Source organism: Diabrotica virgifera, chromosome 3 (genome assembly GCF_917563875.1).
Source record: "Diabrotica virgifera virgifera chromosome 3, PGI_DIABVI_V3a".
Lineage (NCBI taxonomy): Eukaryota > Metazoa > Arthropoda > Insecta > Coleoptera > Chrysomelidae > Diabrotica > Diabrotica virgifera.
This window is the reverse complement of record NC_065445.1, coordinates 230,365,309-230,382,481: the sequence shown is the minus strand read 5'-3', so window position 1 is coordinate 230,382,481 and position 17,173 is coordinate 230,365,309. Positions and strand designations below refer to the sequence as shown.

Genomic DNA, 17,173 nt, shown 5'->3' with positions numbered 1-17,173 from the left:
GTGCTTGCTGCACTCTCTGATTGGACTAGAATACGGTTCGGTTGTATTTTCGTTTTGCAACGAAATTGAAAATGGTTATTCATTTTTGATTTAAAATATTTATTTATATCAGTGATTAAAATAAGAATGATGAAGTGATACAATCAAATAATCTTTATCAATATTATTACTTATACATTAATATTAATGTTAATTAAACATTAAATGAGCTAAATCATTTTTAGGCATGCAACGCATTCATACTAAGATTCCAAAATTCATGTCTTGGTTCATAGAATCATGGATGGGTAATCTATGGAATTTGATAGGATTCCTGTTGATATTCCATTTTGTTGTACTCACAAAGACGCGAAATCCAATGAAACGCAAACACGAGTTTCCTGCACACCGGTTTCAATGAAACTGATCTGTATGGGTTTCAAACCGTCGGCGTCGGTTTGAAACGGTCAAAATAGTTGCATCAAGTGTGGTGTCTCATAGGAGTATATGGCAGAAACTCAAATGAAACTCAAAAGTAACTGAGGGTTGCAGTTTCGTTACATTTGCGTTTCACCGTATGTGCTGGCCCTAACACAACAACTGTAAACATTTAAAGGGTTTTTACCCAAAACATTTTGGTTGCTCAGGCATGCTATTTTTTGGCTTTTTAGTAACACTGATGATGGATTTCTTAATCCGAAAACGTTCTGTTTTAATGTAACCCTTATTTATGGAATTTTAAATATACCTTTTACAAAAGATCTTGTATTTTTGTAAAATTTTAATAAATTTCAAAAATTAATCATAAATACCTAAATTGAAGTTTTGTTTTTAAATCGAGGCATTTTTGACTGCTTCAAATTTTAGGATAAGTTGTTGATACATAAAGTAAGCTAATTGTACGTGGAATAAGATTAATTTTAATTTTGTGGAAAAGTCATTAATTTCTTTTTTTTTTAATGAAATAATCGTTTTGTTTTTTTAATTACTAAGGGTATTTTCCATCCTAATCAATTTAATCTTAGCGTATTTTAAAGCTCTCATTAAATACTTTTAAAAACATTCCAATCATTTGTTTTTTGAAAAACCTATTCTTATTATTTGATGATAAAAAAATTTTAATTGCAGGTTAGTTCAAATAAACTCTCACCTTCATTAAGGGGATCCACATCAATAAAAATTTATGTTGTACGTTGTATTTGACGCAAATTTGTTCGTGTGCGCTGAAATTTTTGTTGATGTGGACTGTGCGCCGCATATATTAACGCAAGAATATTTTCGCGACGAACAACGCACGCTATCCGTCGTGTTGTCGGTTTTTCAGTCGACTTCAAAGAAATTTGCGCCGCACAGCAATGTTAGTATGGACTTGATTATCCACTTTACCCCAGGCTGTGGGTGAAAAAACGTGATATAATTCAGGAATTTTTGAAACCTATCAGGTGTTGTAAAGGACGATGCCAGGAATAACTTATACTAAAATGTAACCAAAAATTTTGTGCGGTTTTTTATTTATGACGATTTTCATTTGTTAAATTTAAAATTTTTAAAGATTTTTCATTTTGCAGCTTAGGATATTCATTTTAGAGAAAAACTTTTAAATAGAAAATTGTAGTAAATTAAAACACCTACAATTTGAGCTATGGCAAGTTTAATTTCGTTAATACGTTATTGCAAAACAGCCTGCGAAAGGTCCAAAATGGCCGTTTTTTGCAATTGCCTTATTTATTGTAAAAATAACTTTATGTATTTTTTAAGGGTTTAAAATGAAGATCTTTCAATACTAAACATAAAAAAATTCGTAGTGCCCGATTGGTGAACTTATTGTTTAGATATTGTACTTTGTTTATCCCAAGAGGTCAAATGTCCAAGGCTATAACTTTTTGAAAAAAAAAATCGTACAGAGTTAATCCAAGATCCACTCTCCTTCTAAAGACTTATATTTTCATATTCTGATGAAAATAAATACGTATAACATTTTTCAACCTATTATTTCGGGTTTGAAAATAAGGGGGCAAATTTCGTTATAAACATTTAGAACTGGCTGTCTGTCAAACTCCACAGGCTGTCTGTCAAATTCTTCATTTAATAAGCTGTCGAAGTACTTTCTCCATCTCTTTTTGACATCCCTTTCGTGAACTAATATTTTATTATTTTCATCTCGGATACATCTAATCTGATTAAAATCTTTTGCTTTCTTTGCTCTCTGTTTGGCTATTTTATCTATCTTCGTTTCGCCTTCCCTGGTATCAAGTTGATCGTTTAGGTTCGAATACGCTTCTGCTTTGGCTTTTGCTACTGCTACTTTCGCTTATTTTTTCGCCACCATATATTTTTGAATATATGTGTCGGATCTGGTTTCTTGCCACTTTTTATATAATTTTCTCTTCTCTTTTATTCGTAAAAGTTATAAAAATAGTTATTAAAATCCCTTTAAGGGCTACATCACAGAACGTTTTCGATTTTATTAAAAATCATCATCAGTGTTAAAACAGGCTAATTCCAAGCTGAGTCACCAAAGAAGTACGAGGTTGAGAACCCTTTAAATGGTATATAATTATATTATCGCATATTTGCTTAAAATTGCATAGGATGGATGGTACTTATAATAAAGAATTATACCCTTCGGCAAAGTATGACTTTCCTCATTACGTGGGATGCAAAGCGAGTTGATGTGTCTTTATATGTTGACAGTTAGATGGCAACTGACCATCCTGTGGAATTTTAAGCAAATATGCGATTATAATATAATAATATACCATTTAAAGGGTTCTCAACCTCGTATTTCTTTGGTGGCTCAGCTTGGAATTAGCCTGTTTTAACACTGATGATGATTTTGTAAAAAATCGAAAGCGTTCTGTGATGTAGCCCTTAAAGGGATTTTAATAAATCCACAGAGAACGGCAGTTCTCACCAGTGGCGCACAACACCCCTACAAGCGACACTATATATACACGAAATTTTCGATTTTCTAAACCTGACTGAATTGAAAATTGGGCCAAATCCCATATTAAAGTTTAGGAAAAGACTCGTCCATCCATATGTTACTTCTCCATTTTGGTCCAAGGGTGTGGATTTTACGGCCCTTCCCATTTTAAGCCTGTTTTTCGTTCTCGTTCCCAAAACTCCCAAAAATTTCAAAAATTTAAGCCCGACCTTTGCGGCTTCTAATAGCATAGATCATTACCTTTCCAACGCATGTTTAATTTTGAAAATCGGTTATACCATTCAAAAGTTATCGAGCTCAGAAATATGACTCAATTTTTATTTAAAAAATGGAAAATGTTTGTGGATATGTATGTATGTATGTATGTATGTGTGTGGAAAAGTTAAACCGATCTAATTTTTTTTTTCTGTGTTTCAAGAGGGTGTGAGGGCCGATTCAGAACCGGTCTAATTTTTGACTTCTGACTACCCGTAAGTTAGCTAGAGGACTAGGTAAATACAAAATAGCATATTTTTTGGGCGTATATATCTTAGGTTTAAGGAAAGACAGGAAAACCGCAAATACACCAAATCAATAGGATTGAGTTAAGCTTTCAAATGGCGTTCAAGCGATCAAGCTGAAACATACGCAGTGCTCACCATAGAAAATTAAATCACACTGAAAAATTAAACTTTAAAAATTTTGGTTTTTCGACAATTACTCAAAATTTCAACCTACGAATTTCGCCAATAACTGAGCGTTTGTAGAAGAACTCAGGACGCGTCTAACGGTGTATACCTTATATCTGGGAAAATTCGAATTTTTAAGTTATAGGCGTCATAAGTATGATCAAATCTATTTCTTATGGGAAAAAACGGTTTTTCAAGCTCAATAATTCCTGTAATACGTTCAGTTATCATAGTGATCGTGGATGCATCAGATACTACTTGTCAATACGTTTCAAATTCATGTTTAGTGATCAACATCAGGTAAGCCGTTCAGAAGTTATAGAGCTCCAAAAGTAGAATTAGTCCAGGAACTGAAATTTTTCACTTCGCAGTTTTTACAAAATGGATCGATTTGCTTAAAAATTTGACAATAAGTAGTGGATAGTCCAAGGATCAAAATCTATATGATGCCGAAAGACGCTTTTACCATGGGGTGGTTGCCACCTCATCTCGAGAGTGGAATTTTTTTTATATTTTGACCACAAATGCTGGTAAAAATATTAATTATAAGCAAAAAATGTTCATGATCAATTTTTTGATAAAATTAATAGTTTTCGATTTATTAGTTATCGAAGCTGTTAGTTTTATATCGGAAAGATTACCAGATAACGGCAGTTCTCGCCAGTGGCGCAGAAATACACCCCCCTACACGCGACACTATTATATATACGAAATCTTCAAGTACAAAAAAAGACTCATCCATTCATATGTCAACCATCCATTTTGGTCCAAGGGTATCGATTTTACGGCCCTTCCTATTTAGGGTCTGTTTTTCGTTCTGGTCCCCAAAACTCCCAAAAACTTCGAAAATTTAAGTCCGACTTTTGCGGCTTCTAACAGTACTGATCATTACCTTTCCAACGCATGTCTAATTTTGAACATTACCAGAGAACGGCAGTTCTCGCCAGTGGCGCACACCCACACCACCCTACACGCGACACTATATAGTGTATATACACAAAATTTTCGATTTTCTAAATCTGACTGAATTGAAAATTGGGCCAACTCCCATCTTAAAGTTCAGAAAAGACTCACCCATTTATATGTCAACCATCGATTTTGGTCCAAGGGTGTAGATTTTACGGCCCTTCCTATTTAGGGCCTCTTTTTCGTTCTCGTCACCAAAACTCCCAAAAAGTTTAAAAATTTGTCCAACCTTTACGGCTTTTAATAGAAGTGATCATTACCTTTCCAATGCATGTCTAATTTTGAAAATCGGTTATACCATTCAAAAGTTATAGAGCTTAGAAATGTGACTCAATTTTTATTTAAAAAAGGGAAAATGTTTGTGGATATGTATGTATGTGTGTTTGAAAGTTAAACCGATTTGATATTTTTCTCTGTGTTTAAAGAGGGGGTCAGGGTCGATTTAAAACCGGTGTAGTTTGTTACTTTTGACGACCCATAAGCCAGTTATAGGACTTGGTAAGTACAAAACGGCATATTTTTGGGGGTATATATATGCGGATCACGAAGAGGCAGGAGAACCGCAAATACATCAAATCAGTAGCGTTGACTTAAGCTTTCAAATGGTGTCTAAGCCGTCAGGATCAGACATATACACGGCTCAGTATAGCCGAAAAACTGAAAAACTAAATTTTGAAAATTTTTTTTTTCGACAATTACTCAACATTTCAACGTACGAATTGCTCCAATAACTTAAGGTTTGTAGAAGGACTCAAGACGAATCTAACGATGTATACCTCATATCCGGGAAAATTCGAATTTTTAGGTTATAGGCTTCATAAATATGATAAAATCTATTTCCTGTGGGAAAAACGGTTTCGAAAGCTCAATAATTCCTGTACCTAATAGCTTCAGTTATCATACTTGACCTTAGATCCATCAGATACTACTGGTTAATACGTTTCAAACTCATGTTTACTGATCAAACTCGGTTAAGCCGTTTAGAAGTTATTAAGATACAAAAGTATAATCCAATTAACGATTATTCCCCAAATGGTTTATGTAGTTGTAGTGGTTACGACGCTAAATTTGATCTGGCAACGGGCAATCCGACTTCATTTACCGGCCATCTCAATATATTTTTTTTCAGTCTATTTCGAATAGAAAAAAATCTAGTGTACATTCGATTGACACTAGATCATTTGGGAGATAATGCAACAAAGGTGACAATTTATAAAGCTTGACGTGTAATAGAGGAACATTGCATTCAACTTCATACATTTAATTTATAAATACCTTTGAAAAACTCCTGATACAAGAATAAAAAACCGCTAAACGCCGTAAAAATGAGTGGCGCATAAAATATTCCAGCTACAAAAGATCTGATATGAATGTTACGTGGCGCGAAAATGGATTTTCATTTGATGCAAAACAAAATTTTAGTTTTATTTTAAAATATTTTTCCATAATATTTGCTAAATTTGAAGTAAACGCGCCACAAAAGAGTTTCAAAATTCAAACTGTACCAAAGTTACTCTTTTGTGGCGCGTTTACTTCAAATTTAGCAAATATTATGGAAAAATATTTTAAAATAAAACTAAAATTTTGTTTTGCATCAAATGAAAATCCATTTTCGCGCCACGTAACATTCATATCAGATCTTTTGTAGCTGGAATATTTTATGCGCCACTCATTTTTACGGCGTTTAGCGGTTTTTTATTCTTGTATTTTTATACAAAGGATTTTTCATTAAAAATATTCAAAAAAAGTCAGGAACATAACTATAAGTCCTATGGTGTTTTATGTCATGGTATCAAATATGTATAGGTTAACAATTGGATTGAATTGGTCTGCCAACAATAATGTTATTTTATATGCAGTTTTATAGGAACAGTCGTATTTTTTTTCTTAAAATTTAAAACATGTAGATTCCCTGATTAGAGTGTTTCCCGTCTTCTTAAAAAAATCATTGGCTTATATCTTCTTATCTTTTTTAGATCATTACTGGAGATATTAAAGCAGAATGAGCAACTATGTGAAGACGAAAGCGATGACATATGCTCAAATCTTCAAGCAGCAGAGAATTTAATACACCTCAAGGAAGAACCTGCTGATCTACAGGAGGATATGATGACAGACGACGATGCCGATACAGACAATTATTACACGGTTAGTTATCCTTCTGAAGCAGCAAAAGAAGTTATACTCGAAGAACAGACAGCAGCAGAGAGTCCACATGACGGACCAATAATAGAGAGCGCGCCAGAGAGTGTGGTTGATCAAGGAACTCAAGTTTTTTCTCCTTCGGAAATTCCTGTGATTATTTCGCAGGAAGTACCTGTCAAAACACCTTCTGGTAAAACTAACTTGACCATTTCGTATCCAAATTCACCAAATGTTAACCAGACCTCAAACAAAAAGAAAATAAAGGTCTTCGACCATGTATTTATACCCAACAAACAAACTTTATTAAAGGGAACCTCTAAATTGAAATCTACCGTAACTGCCCCCAAATCAGGTAAAGTGTTACCTTCAAAAGGTGTGGCCTCGAAGTTAACAAGAAGGCTGTCGTCTCAGTCTCAGTCTAGTGATATCGAAGCAGCTGAAGGAACTCTTCTAGAAATTCTAAAAGAAAATGAGAAACTCAGTAAAGACAATATAAAAAATCCAACTATAGCCAATTATAAGCGTTCAAATTTGGGGAAAATAATAAATTCTGATGCAAATATGGGTAAATCTTTTGATGACTACTTCATAACTGGTAAGTGTTTTCCTATATATTTGAGATATACAGTGATGAGCGCGGTAATAACGGGCAAAATAACGTAAATGTGGAAAGCATATTAAGTTGTGAGATAAAAAGAGATGAAATTAGTAGAGGTGGGAAATTTAGCGATATATAACCTGTAAAATACAAAAGTTATTCGATTTTTAAATTATGATTTTTGACATATACAGCGTGTCTACTTGAGTTGGAAACATATGGGAAACTTTTTTATTATTAATTTTACGAAAAAAAGTTATTCTTTATAAAAAGTTCTGCATGCCCCAAAACCTAAGATTCAATTATCAGATATCAAATTTTCTCAATATTATACGAGGTATGTCAAAAAATATGAATTTCGGCTAAGGGTAAAGTACCTTTATTTCTCTCAATATCGAAAATTCTTATTATGAAAAGTTGTTTGGAAATAAAAACCAAGCTCAAATATGTAATTACATGCTTCTAATTGGAAAAAAATATTTTCCAAATTTTTCTCAAATTTATTGATACTAACTTCGTTTTTATTCATTACACATACGATAACTCTTTTATTATTACTTTTACGAAAAAAAGGTATTCTTTATAAAAATCTCTGTATGTCCTAAGACCGAAGATTCAACCAACAGATATGACATTTTATTAATTTTATACGAGTTATGTCAAAAAATATGAATTTCACTCAAGAGTAAAGTACCTTTATTTTTCACAATATTGAAAACGGTTATTAAAAAAGTTGTTTAGAATTAAAAACTATGTGTCAATATGCAATTACATCCTTCTAATTGAAATACTGTGAAATATAAAGGTGCTATAATATTGAGCGAATTTCATATTTTTTGACACACCTCGTATAAAATTAATAAAAGTTGATATATCATGGTTGTGTCTTAGATTTTAGACCATGCAAAGTTTTTTATGAAGAATAACTTTTTTTCGTAAAATGAATAATCAACGAGTTATGATATTTGTAATAATTAAAAACGATGTTGGGTATCCATAAATTTGAGAAAAATATTTTTTTTTCAATAAGAAGCATGTAATTGCATATTTCATCTTAGTTTTTAATTCCAAACAACTTTTTATCATAAGAATTTTCGATATTGAGAGAAATAAAGGTACTTTACCCTTAGCCGAAATTCATATTTTTTGACATACCTCGTATAATATTGAGAAAATTTGATATCTGATAATTGAATCTTAGGTTTTGGGGCATGCAGAACTTTTTATAAAGAATAACTTTTTTTCGTAAAATTAATAATAAAAAAGTTTCCCATATGTTTCCAACTCAAGTAGACACGCTGTATATCGTACCAGTGACGCCATCCATTTTGGCGTGACGACGTAATCGACTATTTTTTTAAATGGGAATAGGGGTCGAGTGCTAGCTCATTTGAAAGGTTATTTAATTCCCTATTCAGTAATATAAACATTAACTTGATTAATTATACAGGGTGTTTAAAAAAAATTTAATTAAATTAATTGACACAAAAAGAAGAATGTATGTAATTTATTTAATTTAAAATACATTTTACTGCTGTTAGAAAACAGAAGTAAAAGTTTATTGTACAAATAAACATTGATTTTTGATTAAATTCAATGTTCAAACTGCCAAGAGGCAGATGGGTGGCAGCTTGAACATTGAGTTCAAGTGAAAAGTAATGTTTTATTTGTTCAATAAACATTTATTTCTGTTTTCTGACAGCAGTAGAATGTATTTTGAATTAAATAATTTACATGCATTCTTCTTTTTGTGTCAATTAATTTAATTTAAATTTTTTTTTTGATAAATAATCATGTTAATGTTTATATTACTGAATAGGGAATTGAATAACCTTTCAAATGAGCTAGCACTCGACCCCTATTCCCATTTAAAAAAATAGTCGATTACGTCATCACGCCCAAATGGATGACGTCACTGATACGATATATATGTCAAAAAATCATAATTTAAAAATCGAATAACTTTTGTATTTTACATTTTTTGTTAATTCTGTAAATAAAGCAGTTTACAGGGGGGTCAAAATATGGTGAATAACCCTGTTTATGAATATCGTATTTACCTTCCTTCTTAGTTTTCTTTTATTGTAAAGTGAGGTCAATTATTAATATGAAAGAATTTTTAAATTGAAGAATATACAACGGCAAGATTAAAAGGTATCATCAAAGCAGTGTATAAATGAGTTTTTTAGTTCACAAATGTACTATGTGGTTTCATGTGTCTTGCTTGCTTGAGCTTAAGTTGGCGCTAGTAAAGTAATTATTAAGTTAATAATTAAACAGCTGTATAAAAGAAACTATTGTCTTATCAAAATCACATTTTTTTTTATTTAATCACAGTTATATTGACAACAAGTATGTTAATATAACAAAATAGTAATTCATTTGTTAGTGTTGTCTGTGGAAGAACTTTTATCTTGCCATTGTAATCTTATTATATTTTTTGTTTTAGAGTTATTTTATCTTTTTATCTATTTCTAAAATGGTAATGTAGTAACATAAATATGTGAAGGTGAATTAAATAGAAAAGGTTTTATTTTTCAACATTTTTGTCTAAATTTCCAACACTTGTCAAATTGTCTAATTGCTTTGTGTATAAACCTTACATTTCCTACTCCCCTAGTCGAGTTATTATTGCGTGAATCTGTAAGAAGTAAAGAGAATTGGTTGAGCGACAACATCTTCGACAAACCAAGAATAGCGATAATTACAATAATTATTAACAGTAAGATCAAAAATAAGATAAGGAACAAAACAAGCACACGTTGAAGAATTATGTACTTAAAGCGATCGAAGAACTTTACAATAAGTACGCAGAATTTTCAATTCGCAGAAAAAGATGAAAGGCAGAAGCGCAACGAAAAAACATCCGTTGACACTTTTAAATAATAATTACACTTTTATAAAAAAGAACTTTTTTATAATAAAACGTAAATAGAATAGAATAGAAATATGCTTTATTGTCACTGAAAATTTTTACAATTTTATGGACAAAGCTTACATACAGTCAAAAGAAAAACATAATATAAATAACAAATAACAACTACAATTTACTAAAATTAGATAAATCGTCAATAATGTACAGTATAAGATATAAAAGCCAAGACAAAAACAATTTATTGCAAAATATATATAAATTGCAAATTGAACATACAACAAATAAAATAAAATAGGTAAAACATAAAGAACTGTCAAGTTTATGCTACTGCGCATGGAACCCAATTTTCTTAGTTATTCATTAAGATATTCTTCTATTGAATAATATGGTCTTTTGGATAGATAGGCTTTTGTCATTTTACGGAACTTAGGGAAAGATGTTGCAGATTTAAGTTGTAACGGAAGATGATTGTACAGTTTCTTTGCGGAATATAATATAGATTTCTTTACTAACTCAGTGGATGGAATCGGTAAATAAATATCAAATATTGAATTTCTGGTGGAGTAAAGATGATTGGGCCTTGATGGAAAGACATGAAGGTGTTTACGAATTAAGCAAACCGTTTCTAGAATATATAAAGATGGAAGTGTTAAAATTTCGTGAACTCTGAAGTAACTTCTGCAATGTGTAGATCTTCTGAGGCCAAACAAATATCTTATTGCTCTTTTTTGGAATCTAAAAATGACATAAAATTGAGCAGCTGTACTAGAACCCCAAAAAGGAAGACCATATCGAAGATGAGACTCGAACAACGAAAAATATGTTATTTTAGAAGATGCTAAATTGAGTTCCCTTGAGACAGATCGTATTGCATAGCAAGCTGAGGCGAGTTTCTTACTTAACGAATCGATATGAAGGGACCATTTGAGGTTGCTGTCTAAAAGAATACCAAGAAATTTTACAGAGTCAACGGTACTGATCTGGCTGTTATGAAGTGGCAAAGGTTGAAGAGCTCCTTTATAGGATAATGCTACTGTTTTATTTACGTTAAAAGAGAGTAAATTAGAGTCAGACCAGGTCTTTATCGTCAGTAGATCCGAAGTTATAGTTTCATGAAGAGATGCAATAGTTGAGTTGCTCCAAGTGATACTGGTATCATCAGCAAAAAGAAAAATTTTCCCATTGATTTTTAAATTAGTGATGTCATTTATAAAGATAAGGAACAGTATAGGACCCAATACTGAACCTTGATGTACTCCACATACGATGTTTTTGAGACTAGAGTCAGTATCATTTGCTCTAACTAGTTGTTTCCGATTATTCAAGTAGGATTGGAACCAATTCAAAGAAATACCTCGAATTCCATAGAAATTTAGTTTTGTAATCAAGATGTCGTGATTTACACAATCAAAAGCTTTGGCATAGTCGCAGAAAACAGTGGCAGTATAAAGATTATTGTTTAGTGCTTGGTAAACCTTATGTAGTACAGAAAACATGGCATCAGTGGTACATTTATTTGTTAAAAAGCCGAACTGATTTTGTGATAAAATGTTGTTATCAACGATAAAGGACATAAGCCGAGTTTTAATGAGTCTCTCAATAATTTTGGAGAGTACCGGTAGTAAGGCAATAGGTCTATAGTTGCAGGCATCAGATTTTTCGCCACCCTTATGAAGAGGAATAATAATGGCTGTCTTTAGGCACTCTGGAAATTTACCTTTTTCGAAGGAATCATTAATTAGTGAGAGGAGGATTTCCAACACATTTTCTGTGAGATTAGAGAAAATTTTTATAGATAGTCCATCAGTACTACAGGATGATTTGCTTTTGATACAATTGATTGTTTGGATAAGTTCAGAGTTATCGACTGGTCGTAAAAAGAATGAATTCGAGACCTGTCTTGAATTAGGAAGAAAGGAAATGGGATCTTGTTGCGGCAAAATTGTTGATGTTATATTTTTACTCACATTAACGAAGTAGTCGTTTAGACTTTCAGGATTTGGAAGGGAAAATGATTGAGCTGTGTGAGTTTTATTTCGAAGATCGTTTATTATAGACCAAGTTTCTTTTGCAACACTTTTAGAGCTTCCCAGACGATTTTGATAATAGGCTTTTTTAGCTGACCTGACAAGTTTTAGATATGGTGTCCTGTACTTCATGATATATTCAGTGACAGCAACATTGGTAGTAAATTTCTTGATGTATAGTAGTGAACGCATATTCTTAGCTGATATGCGAATACCTTTCGTAACCCAAGGTTTCCGATGTTTTTGCTTAATAGGAATTAAAGGAAATGCCTTATTGAAGATGTGGAGAAGCTTATCTAGAAAAACACTAAAATTATAGTCCACGTCTATAGAAGGAAATTGCCACTCAGAAGTTAAGCATAAATTTTGGAATTTACGAAAATTCTGGGCGGAAAAAATCCTACCTAAACGTCGGGTTTTTGAGGAGGGTTTGCTGAAGATGTTAAACTTCGTATACACTGCTTCATGATCAGCTAGTCCCGCATTAATAACTGTAGAGCAGACATCAAGGGGTGAGAAATCTGAGACAATGTAATCGATTATGGTAGATGTAGTTTTTGTAATCCTTGTAGGAGAATCAAGTTCAAGAATCAAGAATAATCGTTTTTATTATTTATAGGAGAGAATATAAAATAATTTGACGATATAAAATGCTTAAAATTTAAAAAATTACACTATAATAAAAAAGTACTTTTTATAATAACACGGTTTTGTTCTATGCAGGACACATGTTTCGAAAGAATAAAATATGAAGTTTTAGTAGGTGTATTAACTGTTGAAATTATAAGTCCAAAAATTACACTAGTATAAAAAAGTACTTTTTATAATACCACGGTTGTTTAAAATGGTATATAGTATATATAAAATTTATATATAATAATTAACTTATAAAATATGAATTTTAAGTATATCAAATTTTAATTATTTATTAAAAAAATTAAAAAAAGATACGCAACAGGCGTGTTCGAACTAGGGAACCCTCGATCTGCAGTCTAATGCCACTGACCCACTATCAATTTGTAGATATCGATTTATTAACGTACTAAAATATCATTGCATTAGAGTAAAGCTCCGTAGATCCGTTATAGTAGGGGAGCGAAGTATGCTAAATGTGCAGTCACTCGAGCGCTTTGGGGACCTATTGGGTTGTGAAGAGTAGGTCCTAAAACCAAAAAAAGTTAAGTACCTAAAGTTTTCCATTTTAGTGGGGACTTTCCATTTTTAATTTAATTTTCCATTTCCAACAATCGTTATTTTAGATTATAGCACCATCTATCCATAATTTGAAAAAATGTTTCAAATAAAAGTTGCTTATTTTTACGTAAAGAATCCAAATCTGGAATCAAAATTTGAGGCTCCTATTTAAGATTTTAAAGTAACCCCCCACCCCACTTCCGTGGGGTGGTCGTGTTTGGTACCATTCGATAGATTTTTCAAAAATATTGATTAAGTGTATTTTTTAGTTTTTCGATCTAACGTTCATTTCGCGAATTCTTCGTTTTTTTTTGTGAAACTTTTTAACTCACCCATTTCTTTACGCCCCGCTCAATTCGTCAGATTTTTGAAATATCCACTGTTTTGCATGTCCTTAACTTACCTTATCTTAATCTGACAATTTCGAGTATTTTTAAGGATATATTTTTTTTTCGGGACCCCCTTAACGAACTCCCCTGTGTTAAGAGCTAATATATGGTAGAGGTACATCTGCAGGGCACCAGGTTTCTTCCTATATGATAATCTGACGCGCTCGACTAACTGCAAAAATTCCCGCTTGGGCTCCCCTACCATTATAGTAATAGATGGCAATAAAAGTTAATAATAAAAAAATTGTAGCCAACTTTGATTACAGATTGAATATCAGTAATCGTAAATTGTCAATTTTAGACAATTCAGTCATGGCTTACCTAAAATTTGGATAGATTTAGACCCGTAATTAATAATTTGCTCTGAAAAATGAAAATATCTCGAAAACTAATAAATTTAGACATAGGGAATGTTATATAAAAAAAATTAAAGTACGGTAATGGTACTTTTCGATAGTGATATAAAATACAGGGTGTTTCATTTAAAATTACTGAGAAAATAATGTACTTGCGTTTTGACTCACCCTGTATTCAATATGAAGAAAATTAGCAATATCGATCATTTATGAAAATTTTGACAATAAATAAAAAAATATGGCATCAATAAACCATTGCCGTTGTGCTTATTTTTATTTATACAGGGAGTTAAACTTGTTACGATTTTCATATAAAAGTGGTCATAACTTTCTAAATACCCTGTATAACATAATAAACCTTTATATTTTTGTAATGGAGAAGTTAAAAAGATTTCGAATATAAAATAAAATCCAGAGGGTGTTCCATTAAAAAAAAAACATAACTTTGATCTGCCACTATGTTATCGAACACCCTGTAACATTATAACTAATTTTTTAAAGTGAAGTTCAAAGTTGGATACATTTTTAAACTTTTATCGCTATCCATTACTATAACGGATCTACGGAGCTTTATCCCACTAATCAATCACCCTCTATAATAGCAGTTAAATATTGCATTGTTAGCTAGTTCTAAGCTATTCTGAAAATTTCAGTTAGCTAGGTAGCCTAGAACTATTTTTAAAATGGATTACAAAATTTGCGGAGACCGTGACAACAACCAAGCCAAGTATATTAAAACGTTTTAAAAAATGAAGATGCCACTAAAATACAAAACATCCTTTCTTGAGTCAGTAGTGACTCAAGAAATATTTACTGTAATGTGTAACAAACTACAATATTGTCATGAGTGTCGTCTAATGGAGTGTTCAAGACTGGTTGAATTTGGTCAATAGTTACAGAATTTTGTCGTATTGAACACCTATCGTAATTCACTGAATATGATGTGGAGGTCATTTGAAAATATTAACTTTTCTGTTGGAGAACCAATACATTTACAAAAAGTTGGTGTTTGTTTGTTGTGCTGGAATACGTCGAACAATATTGGGTGTCCCATTTTTTTAAGATATACCCTTCACCATTCATAAACCAAATGGATGATAAGGAATTACAATATAGTTTTATCCGACAATACGATGCAACAACACAACATAAACTAGTATATGGGATTTTGAATTACTGCTCAATAATTGGAACGACTTAAATTTTATAAGTATCTAACTAAATCTTACTAAATTCAAAAATACACTTCCCAATCCGAAGACAACAGAGAGAAACACATATAGACATAAACAACACAGAAAAGCTACAGGAACGAAGATGGAACGAAGATACAACATCAGAGGCCTAGATGAAGAAAGTATCCAAGACTTATTCAAAACTAGATTGGATGAGAAGCTACAAATTCCCGCCCCTAAAAATATCGACCAGTTATATGAACATATAAAAAAACGTTTTCACGAAGCAGCATTTGAAGCAATGGGATACTACATAAAACCCAAGGTAAACAAACCATACTGGTGGAATAACGAAATAGAGGAAGAAATAAAATTTAAAGACAACTATACCAACAATATTGAAGCTCCAAATCATTACAAGACAAAATAGAATATAAAGAAAAACAAGCAGAAGTACGAAAGAAAATCTCTAAGAAGAACGAGTCTTGGGAAAGAAACTGCCAACGAATAAATACTTATCTAGAAGGAACCAGAAGCACAGAAAGCTGAAAACTGATAAAAAAATTGAGAAAAGAAAATAAAGAAGTAATTGAGAGCATAAAACCTGAAGACTGGGAAGAGTATTTCAAAGAACTTTTGGTAGAGAATAGAGTCGAATTTCAAGAACATAGAAATCAAAACCAAGATAGAATTTCAATAGTAGGCTCGCCAATAAGATTAACAACAGAGGAAATTAAAAATGTATGTAAACAGCTGAAGAGGAAAAAAGCACCCGGACCAGATGATATACCCGGAGAATTGTTTAAGTACGGAACGAACAAATTGTACAAATGTCTTCGACAAACGAAATCCCTATGGAATGGAAGATATCATACCTCAGTACTATACATAAAAATGGTGATAAAAATAATTGTGAAAATTACCGAGGAATAGTTGTAACCGGATCTATGAGTCGAATATATGGAAAGGTTTTAAAGAACCGAATCGGGAGATAATACTTAGATTATGAAGCAGAAGAACAAGCAGGATTTCGTACGGGTCGATCCACCATTGACCACATTTTTTCCTTAACCCAGATAATAGAAAAAAACATGGCACGGAATCAAGAGATTCATAGGTTGTTCGTCGACCTACGGAAAGCCTACGACAGCGTTCCACTGAGGAAGCTGTGGAAATCAATGGAAAGCACGAATATTAATATAGAATTAATAAAAGCAGTCAAAGTGCTATACAACCAACCAAAAACAAAAATAAAAGCATGGACACAAATAACAACAGGATTTATAACATCAAAAGGATTAAAGCAAGGATATTGTCTGTCTGCTGAGCAGAAAAGAAGAGCAAACCAGATAGACGTCAGTCATTTATGTAACCTGGAGGTAAAGGAGGAACTGCAAAGATGTATTAATAATAATTTGAAAATACTTCATGAAAAAGAAACATCTCAGCCAACGAACAACATAGATAAAAAATGGCAAAACGTAGAAATGGCGATAACAAGTCCTGCGAAGAAAATTCTGACTAAAGAAAAACCAAAAATAAAGCAAAGATGGATGACTGATAAAATCATTCTTCTCATGGACAATCAGAGAATAATGAAAGGAAAAAGCGAACAGAGGTATAAACAAATACAGAAAGAAATCCAAAAAGAACTCAGAATAGCAAAGGAAGATTTTTATAAAAGAAAATGTGAAGAAATAGAGCAATTGCTGGCAAAACATGATATTTTTAATGTACATAAAAAAGTGAAAGAACTTGCAGGTACACAAAAACGTAAGCAGCCAAATACCCTGTATAATGTCAACGGAAACATAATAACAGAACTAGAAGAACAGTTGAAGACATGGAAAAACT

The 17,173-nt window shown here is 32.0% G+C and overlaps 1 protein-coding gene across 2 annotated transcripts in view; it reads left to right on the top strand.

Annotated features, from left to right (window-relative positions):
- The window catches only part of LOC114332582 (heat shock factor protein 1), a 58,025-nt gene that overhangs the window by 30,422 nt on the left and 10,430 nt on the right, over positions 1 to 17,173 (top strand). For both annotated transcript variants that reach the window (XM_050645928.1, XM_050645927.1), the window contains exon 2: positions 6,537 to 7,300. In XM_050645928.1, the coding sequence (XP_050501885.1) occupies positions 6,537 to 7,300 (764 nt within the window). The remainder of the gene's footprint in view (positions 1 to 6,536; positions 7,301 to 17,173) is intronic.